Source organism: Bos taurus, chromosome 22 (assembly GCF_002263795.3).
Source record: "Bos taurus isolate L1 Dominette 01449 registration number 42190680 breed Hereford chromosome 22, ARS-UCD2.0, whole genome shotgun sequence".
Taxonomy (NCBI): Eukaryota; Metazoa; Chordata; class Mammalia; order Artiodactyla; family Bovidae; genus Bos; species Bos taurus.
Genome location: NC_037349.1, coordinates 16,518,899 through 16,531,332, shown reverse-complemented (window position 1 = coordinate 16,531,332; position 12,434 = coordinate 16,518,899). Strand labels below are relative to the sequence as shown.

General features: G+C 37.8%; 1 protein-coding gene and 1 long non-coding RNA gene across 6 annotated transcripts in view; one reads left to right on the top strand and one right to left on the bottom strand.

Moving 5' to 3' along the window:
• The window catches only part of KIF15 (kinesin family member 15), a 57,261-nt gene that overhangs the window by 33,855 nt on the left and 10,972 nt on the right, over positions 1 to 12,434 (bottom strand). For 4 of the 5 annotated variants that reach the window (XM_005222538.5, XM_059879821.1, XM_059879823.1 and 1 more), the window contains exons 2-7: positions 12,131 to 12,173; positions 11,446 to 11,629; positions 8,521 to 8,597; positions 5,120 to 5,157; positions 1,624 to 1,721; positions 169 to 348 (exon numbers count right to left, since the gene is read on the bottom strand). In XM_005222538.5, coding sequence (XP_005222595.1) covers positions 169 to 348; positions 1,624 to 1,721; positions 5,120 to 5,157; positions 8,521 to 8,597; positions 11,446 to 11,629; positions 12,131 to 12,173 — 620 coding nt within the window. Of the gene's footprint in view, positions 1 to 168; positions 349 to 776; positions 1,102 to 1,623; positions 1,722 to 5,119; positions 5,158 to 8,520; positions 8,598 to 11,445; positions 11,630 to 12,130; positions 12,174 to 12,434 lie in introns of those variants that run through there. The other variant, XM_059879822.1, reaches the window with a different exon arrangement.
• Positions 1,152 to 1,982, top strand: LOC112443436 (uncharacterized). Its single transcript, XR_003031800.2, has 2 exons — positions 1,152 to 1,284; positions 1,780 to 1,982. It is a non-coding gene; the product is annotated as an uncharacterized lncRNA (long non-coding RNA).

Below are 12,434 nucleotides of genomic sequence, written 5' to 3'. Positions count from 1 at the left end.
GGAAATTTATAAAATATGGTCATACTCTTTTTCTTTCCTTCTCATGAACATCCTGGCTATGGCTTAAAAAAACATCTTTAGTAACACAATTCCTTCTTTTTTTTGAGGTCAAGGCGTTCTTCACAGCATCCTATGTTGTCTACGGAGCAATCATTCGATGTAGGGTACCTGATAGGCTTCAGCTGCTGAGGTCACCACCTGTTCTACTGCACCAACAACAAAGACCCCCTTCTTAATATGCTCCCTTATGTACAGTCCAGCCGATGCAGAGTCCAGCAGGTCATAGATGTGCTCGTTGTAGATCTCAATAAATGAACACTTACAAAGAAAACTCTTTCCAAGTCCAGCCTGTAAAAGAGAAGCCTGGTTTAGTGATATTGTCATGAGTTCATCCCTACCTCTCCTGAGCACTCATCTTTTCACTCACTTCACAACATATAAATTTCCTACAATATTATCCTTTACACAATACAAGATACTTCAAAGTCAGTTTAAAAACATAGGTTACTAGTTTCAACACATCATTAACAGTTTTAAGCAGCATCAAACCGTGGTCCCAGGAGCCCTGACATTTCCAACAGTACCTGAGAACCAAGATAGGGAACTAGGACTTGAGCATGCCAAACGGGCAATTCCATTTTTCGCTTAATTGAGGTATAATGGATATAGAGCATTACACTAGTTTCAGGCATACAACACAATGATTTGATATTTGTATATACTGCAAAATGATCATAAGTCTAGTTAACATCCATCACCATACATAGTTACATAACTTTTTTTCCTTGTGATGAAAATAGCAGTTCTAGTTTCATCGGTCATATACTGGACTTCCTCATAAGTGTATCTGAATCAAGTGTTATATTTTCCAAATGACAGAAAATAAGGCATTTTAAAAGCCTCTCTTACAAAAAATAAAAAGCCTTGCTATAGGATTTCTAACCACAGAAATGCACGTCACTAAATCTATTTCACTGGCACATAATATGCTTGTCTAACCACAATGGTAAGAGATAGTTTCTGCAAAGGAGTTAAGTGGTAACTCAATGTTATATATCAGTCTCCCTGGCACATAGGTAATAGAATACAGAACACTAATGGCCCTTAAGCCTGGAATTCACTAAGGTAACAATGCACAATAAAGAGAATGGCCCAATCTGGGAGCTAATGCAAAATGGAAGCCCACATAGCCAGGACAACAGAGCCACACCAAGTGTGAAGCAAGATCATGGTCAGATGGTAGCAGGTAAAGATGGCCCGTTACTACTGTCAGCCTAGGTGCAGGTAGGTGATACGGATTCATGAATCTGTTTTCCTCAGTTAAGATTTTCTTTACACTTTCTCTTTTGTAAAATCTGAGTGTCTAAAGAAGCACTACTTTCTACTTTCTTTTAATGTCAGGTCAAGGATGATGCATGTTTTATAGACTAAAACCTTTAGAAATAGAAAACTCAGAATCCTTAATTTTATCTTGAGAACTGAAGGATTTTTTATACCACTCTAGCCTATCCACGTGTAGATGACCAGTTATACCCCTCCATGTATCATGAACTATTATTAGTAGTTAACTACTCAAAAGTAGATATTGCATGGAATTCCCTTTATTTTTACAGTAAGTTTTACCTTCTCTTTTTCACGTTCAATTAAGGAAAATAAATATTCAAAACTTCGAGGGATTACTCCTCTCAGATTATGAGAAAAATTATCAGATTCAGATGGTCCTAAAGAAAAACATAAAAAAACACAGATATGTAACTGCTCATTTTTATTCTGTAACAGAAGTCCTTCAAAATGGCAACAGTGAAAGACAATTTAACGGAAGATACATTGTATAATCAGTTTCTTCTGGGCTCCCAAACAAGTTAATCTGTGGTAAGAGACGGCATAAGAGAACCAGCCTATCAATAGGTGCATGATAGTCACTAAGCCATTTGAAAAAGCAGCTGTTGTTTGATAAATTAAAAAATCCATTGAAGTCCCAAGCTTGAAATGTTTCCTTCTGCAGATATCAAAATTAGCAGAAATAATAAGCAATTTACTTTACTGGTGCATAAGACATTCAGTCGTCTAGGATGACAACTGGCAGTGTGGCCACGGGCTAATTAAATACTTAATCTCTTTGAGTCTTTCACTATAAAATGGAGATAATAATGGAAATAACTAACTCACAGGGTATAAAAATTAGCATTAGCTAGCATTTTCTTAATTGGGCAATAAAAGCCAGGGTGGTAACAAAGATACTGTAGGAATATGTCACAAGATTTCTATACAGAGAGAAAACTGAAGAGGAATCCTACCCTTATTTTGTTAACACTGGAGAAAAATATGTAGATATGTAAGTAGTAGGAGTTTTTGGAATATTAATTCAAACTAGCTATGTTTAGCAGAAAAAATTATATAGCTAGAAAAGATCTAAAAGTTACTGTACGTATTAGATAATTATACCTTAGAGACCACAGGAACTAAGAAAATGCTGGTGTATGCAAGAAAGCTACAGAAAATAAATTTTAAAATATTATCATCATCTTGATGTGCTATATCTAAATTATATTAAATGGATCCTGTAAACTGTACCTTAAATATATGTGTGTGTGTGTGTGTGTGTGTGTGTGTGTGTGTATATATGTATATATACACAAACGGTAGAAAAATGGAAGTAAAGAACACAGAGGACAGAATATTAGAGTATGTGCAGATAATTTTTTAACATTTTCCTGCTAAATCCTATACAAAGATATTCAGCACACTCGTTACAGTTACCTTATCATCTCTTGCCTGGTCTCCTGACTCAGCTCGCAATCCTGCTTCTGTTCTAACCCCTTCTTATAGTCTCTACTCCATTCAGCTGCCTGAGTAGTACTTTTAATTTAACATCACTTCGTGCAATGCTTCTTAAAAACAAACAAACAAACAACAAACCTTCCCATGACTTCACATCCCCTCAAAAAAAAAATCCAAAATCCATGACTTGCCCTCTGGCTATATTTCCAACCTGCCCCTAATTCTGGAAAATTCCACTCTAGCCCCATGTGTCTTCTTGCTGTTCCCTGAATACTTTTCAGCATACTCCCAACTTAGGGCTTGCCTGTGAATTTGCAGGGACAGCCCCTCTGCAGAAGATTCTCCTCCTATGGTCTCAAGGTTCCTTCTCATTTCATTAAGTCTCTTCAAATGTCACCCCAAGAGGCCTCTCTGACTCATCAACCTAAAACAGTACCCCCTGCTCCTTTTTATCCCCTTATTTTTCTTCACAGCACTTATTACTGCTGCTGTTTAGTCACTAAGTCATGTCCAACTCTGAAACTCCATGGGCTATAGCCCACAGGATCTTCTGTCCTTGGGATTTCCCAGACAAGAATACTGCAGTGGGTTGCCAGTTCCTCTTCCAGAGGATCTTCCTGACCCAAGGACTGAACCCGCATCTCCTGCTCAGCAGACAGATTCTTTACCAACGAGCCACTGTTGCTGCTGCTGCTGCTGCTAAGTCACTTCAGTTGTGTCCGACTCTGTGCGACCCCAGAGACGGCAGCCTGCCAGGCTCCCCCGTCCCTGGGATTCTCCAGGCAAGAACACTGCAGTGGGTGGCCATTTCCTTCTCCAATGCATGAAAGTGAAAAGTGAAAGTGAAGTGGCTCAGTCGTGTCTGACTCTTTGCGACCCCATGGACCGCAGCCTAGCAGGCTCCTCCGTCCATGGGATTTGCCAGGCAAGAGTACTGGAGTGGGGTGCCATTGCCTTCTCCAAATGAGCCACTAGGGAAGCCCATATTACTTATTACCTCTGGCATAAGTGCTAAGATATTTATTTGCTTTCAATTGTACATCTCCCCATGAGAATTATAAGCTCCAAGAGAGCCTTGACATTGCCTTTTATTTGAACAGACCACCGGAGCCTTGAAGAGTGCCTGGCATATTTTTAGTACTCACTTATATGTATGTTGCTGTAATTTCAGAGAAAGGAAGACCTTTCTTACTAAAACTCACAATTCAGAAACCATTAAAAAAAAAAACAACCCTGAAATTCAACCATATAAAAATTAAAATTTTGGCATAAGAAATACTTAAGTAAGCCAACAGAAAAAAACTAGAGAAAAATTTGTCATCTATATTATAGACAAAGAGCTAACCTATTTTATGAATCCCCACAAATGAGTAAGAAAACGATATGCTAATTTTTAAATAAGAAAAAAAGCTTGACTGTGCATTTAACAGAGAGGCTATTTAAATGTTCAATAAATATATAAAAGGTGGTCAATGGAAATCAAGGAAGTGCAAATAAAAACACAATGAGACAGTACTACACACACCCCAGAACAACTAAAATTTTTAAAAAGGACAATATGAAGTGTGGACATGTACGTGGAGCACTGGGAAATTCCACGGTGACACATCTCTATCATGGTGACACATCTCTATCATGGCCCTACCTACAAAAGCTGAACGTACACATACCGTGACCCAGCAAGTCCACTCCCAGAAGTTTAAAGTTCAACAGAAATGAATTTTAAAAGACACATACAAGAAAAAAATGTCCATAACACCATTATTCACGGGGTCTAAAACTCTCTAGCAACAGCAGAATGGAAAATGTGGTCTACTCATACAATAATATATTATACAGTAATGGAAATAAACTACTACTACATGCAATAACATGAGTGAATCTCAGAGTCTTCATGCTGACAGAAAGACTCCAGACATAAAAGAGTAAACACAGTAAAATGTCACTCACAGAAGTGCAAAACCCAGCGAAACTAGTGACACAGAAGTCAGAGTAATACATACATCATGGGGTGGAGTGGGAGTAGTTACTGATTAGGAATTTTGATCAGAAGAGTGGTTATACGGGTATATAAATATGTAAAAATTCATTAAACCCTCTTCAAAAGTTGTTAGTTAAGCACATATTCTGTGCTAAGCTTTAAACTGGAAATAGCCAAAAACACTGATTTCACTGTTATATAATGGAAGTCGTAATCTGACAAGAATGTGGGAAATGACCCTAATTTCATGAGTTCAACATCATACACAGAAAGTATGACTTTCCAAAAAACATGCTAAGTTCTGTTATCACGAAAGAGTAGACTAAGCCAGTAAATGTTAATCTCTAGTTTACTTACCCATCATGGTAAATGTTTTCCCTGAACCAGTCTGTCCACTGTAAAAAAGAATGTTTTATATATTATTTTCACACGTATAATTTAGAAGACTACCTAATTTTAATATGGTCTGCTGCTGCTGCTAAGTCACTTCGGTCGTGTCTGACTCTGTGCGATCCCATAGACGGCAGACTACCTAATTTTAATACAGTCTACTAGTATATAAATTTTCCCCACAAAGAACTAATTTTCTTTCTTTCTTAAAATTTATACCAGGTAAAAAGTGAACGATCCATTTTCTTTCTCTCCTATTCTACTACTAAGAGCTAACTACTCTTAATTGTCTGATAAGTCCTTCCAGAGTATACAAACACAGCCATCAGAGTTTTCATTTAATTTTTATTTATAAAATTGGAATGATGTTATTCATACTTCTCTGCAACCTGTTTTTTTTCCCCCTTAATTTCAGACATTTTTCTACATGGGTAAATAGAAATCTACCTCTTTATGTTTAATGGCTACGTAGTACTCCACGAATGTATCATAATTTATTGAACCAGAACCAACTGGATTTTTTTCCTAATTTTTTCTGTTCTAAATAATGCAGCAATTCTCCTAAATTCTGCCTTTAAAAGGAACCAAGATATTGTCATACTAAAAATAAAACAATTAAAAACATCCTTAGGCTATAGGCTTATTTTGGGTAGTGTCATGATTTCTCAGGTACCCTGAGAAACAGGGGTAACAAACAAAATACAAAAATAAAAACTTAAGTTGAATATAGTTGTCAGTTAGGATGATAAATGTGTTTAGCTTGGATTCATAGCACAAACATAAAATTTTGAGTTTACTTTTTGGTTCAATGCCCCAAGAGCTAGAAAACAGCATAATCTGCTTGTTTACCTATTTCTTTTGGAAGCAGGTTGGAGATAAGTTCTTTAGTTAACTTAGAATGAGAAATGGATATTGCTGCGTGCCCTGCTTGAAAGTGAAAGGGACACTATTAACAATAACTTTAGGAACTTCCTTGGCAGTCCAGTGGCTAAGACTCCATGCTTCCAATTCTGGGAGCTCACGTTCGATCCCTGGGCAGGAAACAAGATCCCACATGTCGCAACTAACAACTGGTGCTGCCAATACATTAAATAAATAAATATTTTTAAAAATAGCTCATGAACCAGAAAGTATGCTCATTCAACCAATAAATCAATGCTCACTTCTCTCCATGTACTTCTCCTTTCTACCCTCAACTACCAAAAGTAATTTTCAAACTAAATCTATGATTAGTATGCCTACAGGAAACACTTTGAAGATACATAATCTCTGGTTACTGGGGATTTCATTTTCGAGCTTTACCACTCAAAATATTCTGTGAGAAAAAATCCTTTCTTCTCTTGAGAAGAAATATGAGAAAATGGTTAAGTGCTTCACAGATGAAGAGAGAACATTTAGTTCTGCTGAACACAACTGAAAAGCAAGCATGAAAGGCAAAGGGAAATTTTCAAGGAAGAAAGTGTATGCAAGATGAACACAAGCTTCAGACTTCTGGATTTTTATTTTCTTTTATTTTGAGCCTATTATGGATAAACCAAGGGTACATACACACACACAAAAATCAACTATTCAAAATGAACTATATAATTCACTAAATTCACTACATTCTATTAAAAACTTCTGGTTCTAGATAAAATTAGGAAGTCTGTTGCTAGGAGAAAAGGAAAAAATAATTATAAAATTCACCTTGTATACCTGCCAAGATTGTCAGCTTACATTCTAATATTAAATCTAGAGCAATATTTGAAGGCTGCCAATACTTAGAAATTCACAATCATTGTGCACTTTATTTTGGCCGCACTGAGGGGTTTACAGGATCTTAGTTCCCTTTCCCAGGCCACTGCAGTGAAAGCACCAAGTCCAAATAACAGGCTCACCAGGGAATTCCCATCATCATGCACTTTGAATATACGTCTTGAAGACAGTTTCATAGTTCCTCATACTATAGGACCCAGCAACTGTATCTCCAGGTATTTACTCAAGTGATTTGAAAACTTACGTTCACATAAAACCCAATATTTGAATGTTTGTACTAACACTCATAATCACTAAAAACTGGAAGCAATCAGAGAAAGACAGAAAGAAAGAAAAAGCTATTGATGGATGCAACAACACAGAAAAATCCCAAGTACACTTTACTAAGCAAAAGGCTACATATTGTGTGATTTCTTTGGAAAAGGCAAAAGAGCAATGGAAAATATATTAGTGTATCCAGCGGCTGGGAGAAAAAGAAGTGGTTGACTATGAATGCAACAAGAGGAACTTTGAAGGGAAAGCGACTGCTCTCTTCAGTAGGTGTGCCAAAAACATGACTCTGCAACTGTCAATACACTAAGAAACCGTACATCACAAAGGGTGACCAATAAACAAGCAAAACACATCAAACTAGGATGTCAGAGACCCTGGGATGAAATGCATCTAACTGATTACAAGTTCATGACACACTGCACTGAAGGCAGTAGGCAGAAAAGGAGCTGACCTAAGTTGACAAAAGGAGGTTTTGATTAGAAATTGTAGGACTTAAGGGAAAAAAAGGATCTGTGCATCAACAATGTACTCAGTAAAATTGTTTCTCACAGGGATCCACGATAACAATTTGGAAACTGCTTTGCATGTGTACTAGGGCTGAACAAATAAATAAATGGATGATAGCAATAGGAATCCAGATTTCTGTCAGCCAGGAAGTTACAGATAAAAAAGAAAGGAAGGTTAGAATGAACCCACGTCAATTCTCAATCCTTGGATTAGTCAGACATTAGCATGAAGGCAATGGCACCCCACTCCAGTACTCTTGCCTGGAAAATCCCACGGATGGAGGAGCCTGGTGGGCTGCAGTCCATGGGGTCGCTAGAGTTGGACATGACTGAGTGACTTCACTTTCACTTTTCACTTTCATGCATTGGAGAAGGAAATGGCAACCCACTCCAGTGTTCTTGCCTGGAGAATCCCAGGGACAGGGGAGCCTGGTGGGCCGCCATCTATGGGGTCGCACAGAGTCGGACACGACTGAAGCGACTTAGCAGCAGCAGCAGCAGCATGAACTCAAGTCTAGCTTACTGTATATATTCAAAAGAAACAGACAAGAACAGAAACAATTGTAGATATGTCTCCACACATGACTTAGTATATGTGCACATATTACCAAGCTCTGTCTGCTGAGATGGCCTAAAAGCAAAACACAGTCCTGCTGACACCTATATTTTAGCTCAGAGAGCCTTGTCGGACTTCTGACTCACAACACTGTAAGATAATAAATTTGTGTTGTTTCAAGCCACTTAAGTATGTGGTCATCTGTTATAGCAGCCATAGGAAACAAATAGAAGCACTTACTATTGTAACCTTGTATAAGAACACAGGAGACAACTTACTATGCAAAGATGGTGCCATTGTAACCGCTCATGCAAGACTCCACAATGCCTTTGGCCACAGTTGAGAACATAGACTCCTATAAATGTAAGCACCAAATATGTTAACATTTTATAAAAATGAAAATGTTTTCCCTAAATGACATTCTAAAATATAATAAAATTTGTGTGTAAATTGTCATTTGCAATGTGAAAATTATATCCACTATACAAAAAAAGGCTAAAATATCTAAGATGATAAAGCTGTAAACATAATTATATCCATTAATCTGCTATGCAATTATAGATTTAAACCCCACATCTAGACTTTATATAGAAATTAGCATGTTGCACACAATATTATACTGCTATTAGCATAAAATACATAACCCTATATGTTCTTCAGTACTTTTCCCACAAACTTTTATCTGATTTTTCCTTTCTTTTTTATATACAAGTAGATGCATCATTAGAAAAGACCCTGAAGCTGGGAGAGGGGGACAGTAGAGGATGAGATGGTTGGATGACATCACTGACTCAATGGACATGAGTTTGAGTGAACTCTGGGAGACGATGAAGGACAGGGAAGCCCGGCAGGCTGCAGTTCATGGGGTCGCAAAGAGTCGGACACAACTGAGTGACTGTACAACAACAGATGCACTTGTATTAACAAACCATGAATTAGACACCTGCACTGCCCAGTATTAGCAGCCGTGAGTCACACATGGCTACAGAGCACCTGAAGTGTGTCTAGTTCAATTTGAGATGTGTTGTAAATATAAAACAATCATCAGTTTTGAAAGGTTGAACATGAAAAAAACAATGGAAAATACCTCATTAATAACTTGCTTTATGTTCATTACATGTTGAAATGCATTTTAGATATACAAGGTCAAATAAGATACAGAATTAAAATTAATTTTACCCATTTCTTTTTAATTTTTTAAAGATGTAGTTACTAGGAAATTCCTTGGTGGTCCAGTGGTTAGGACTCGGTGTTCTCACTTCTGAGGGCCCAGGTCAGGGAACTAAGATCCTGCAAGGTATGCAGAACAGCCAAAACTGTAGCTATTAAAATTTTTTAAATTATTAATATATATGTGACTCACTTTCTATTTCCATTTTTCAGACATGTCCTAGATGAAAAAAAAGATCTAAAAATCTATGTGTCACCAAAAACGCAAATCATGTGTATTACGAGGGAACACAATATGTGTGATGTCCAATGCAATAAACATTAGCCATATGTGGCTATTAAAGTCAGGTCCTCAGACACACTATTCATATATCACACATGACTAGCCACATGTGGCTAGGACTCTGAGAAACTAATAATCTGAAAAGGTGGGTTTAAATTTTAATTAATCTTAATTAATTTAAACTTAAATAACCATGTGTGGCTAAAGGCTAATGCAATGGACAGCACAGATACAGAACATTTCTATTACCACAGAAAGTTTCAGTGAACAGTGCTGACTAGATTTTAACCAAATTGTTCTTAATTAGCAAGTTATTGAAAGCATAGTAATTATTTTTTTGGCTGTGCCCTGCAGCAGGTGGGAATCTTAGTTCCCCCACGAGGGATGAGTCTTAACCACTGGACCATCAAGGAAGTCCCAACACCATAGTAATCTTACGTTGATCACTCTCTAAGTGGTTTTAGTCAATAAGTCATGTCCAACTCATTTGCAACCCCATGAACTGTAGCCCACCAGGCTCCTCTGTCCATGGGATTCTCCAGGTAAGAATACTGGAGTGGGTTGCCATTTCCTTCTCCAGGGGATCTTCCCGACAAAGGGATCGAAACCACATCTGCTTGGCAGGCAGATTCTTTACCAGTGAGCTGTGTGGGAAGCCCTTGAATTTCTGTAACCTCCCTAAAATTCCCACATTGAAATACTAAGCCCAAGTGTGATGGTATTTGGAGATGGGGTCCTTGGGAAGTAAGTAATCATGAGACTGGAGCCCTAGTGATCCAGTATGGACACACCTTGGAGATATTGTAGGTTCATTTCCAGACAATCTCAATAAAGTGAATATAGCAGCAAATCGAGTCACATGAACTTTTCAGTTTTCCAGTCCATATCAAAGTTAAATTTATACTATAGTCTATTAAGTGTGGGACAGATTATTTCTAAGAAAACAATGTATATGGTCTTAATATAAAAATACTTTATTGCTAAAAAATGCAAAGAGTTACAACAGTAACATCAAACATTTCTGATCACAGATCACCATTACAAATATATAGTCACAAAGGATATGGGGTCACAAATGAAAAAGTATGAAATATTTCAAGAAATATTGACCACAGTGTGACACAAGGACATGAAGTGAGCAATGCTGTTGGAAAAATGCAGAGTTGCCACAAACCTTCAATTGTATATAAATAAACCCAGTATCTGCAAAGTGCAATAAAACAAGGTATGCCTGAGTTCCCTGATAACAAAAGACACACAGGATTCTCTCTTTCCACCACGTGAGGACACAGTGGAAGGAAGCTATCCACAATCTAGTGAGTCCTCACAAGACACTGCATCTCTGGCACTTGCTCTTGGATTTCCCAACCTCCAGAACTCTGAGAAATAGATGTTTATTGTTTAAACCACCCAGTCTTCTATTTGTGTAACAGCAGCCAGAACTAAGATATTCTTAAACTAGGCAGTTCAACTTTACTTTTCAATCATCCAGGGGTTCTCAAAAGTATACTTTCAATAACCTCCATCACTGGTTGGAGAGGGAAAGTAAAACAGGCTTGTCATGCTGTTCAAACTTTGACGGAGGCAGAAAAATATTTAATGAAATTAAATCTAAAATGCTAATGGAATATGTGCGCTTCCTTACTTACTTGAGATCTGTTGAACTGATGAAATCAGAAATGAAATTCTCCCAAGTAACAGAATCTTGTATGTCCCAAATGATAAGTGGAGCTCCCCGAATTATCATTACCTGAGTCGTGTCCATGTTGGCCACATGATCAAACACGAAGGTCTTAGGCTCAGGGTTGGAGTGCAGCCGGAGAGTCGTAGAAGAGAGCACAGATAAGCATAAGTTTTGCTCTCCATCAGCTGATCCAGAACCCTCTATAGGTGGGCGTATTCGTACGAAAACTTTGATAGCATCACCTTCATTACTAAAGACAAAAGACGTAGTAGCTCAATTTACAGGAGAAAAAGAATCTGAGCCTCCTATTGCCTCTACTGTTCCTGGGTCAAGTTTCCCCAACAAGCCCAAAATCTGTCAGTTGACACTGACCGCTTTTCAAGAGTCACACATGACCCAAACCCTTTACTGATTTATAACTTCCTCTGATCTCTTCACAATTGCCATTTTCAAGACTTTACTACTTGAAACTAACTGAAACGTAGTTCGAAACTTTGCTTATCTCTGGTTTCCCTCTTAAAAGCAATAATAAACTGAGTCATTCTAAAGGAGAACTATGTTATTGATTTCATCTTTTAACCTGGAAATTGAGAAGATAGGGCTAGAGAGCAGACATGATTGTTCTGTATTTCCAAGTAGCTGAGGACAAAGGTTAACACTGAAACAAGGATCCCTTACTATGCTAAATGGTTGTTTTTGGAATACTACACCCTTAATTCTTTCGGCCTCATTCTTAATATTTTTTCCTTACCTTGGTTGGTTAGACTGACAGTTTGTCACACTGCGTAACTCAGCTAGAAAAAAAGATAAGAAGTCAGTAAAGATTTTTTAGAGTGCAATATAAAAACCCCATTCTTCTAGCCTGTTCTTCAGTTGCTCACACTCATCAGTCTCCAGGGTCCCTGGCCTGGGCAGGTCAGGGGACAGGCCTCGATCTTCCTACCTATTCTAACTGTGAGCAGACTGGTTAAGGGGTCCCTGCAGAAAGTGAACCAAAAATGGCTTTCTCAACATAAAAGAACTCATTGTGGCTAAAGCCATTTTGTGATCTAAGC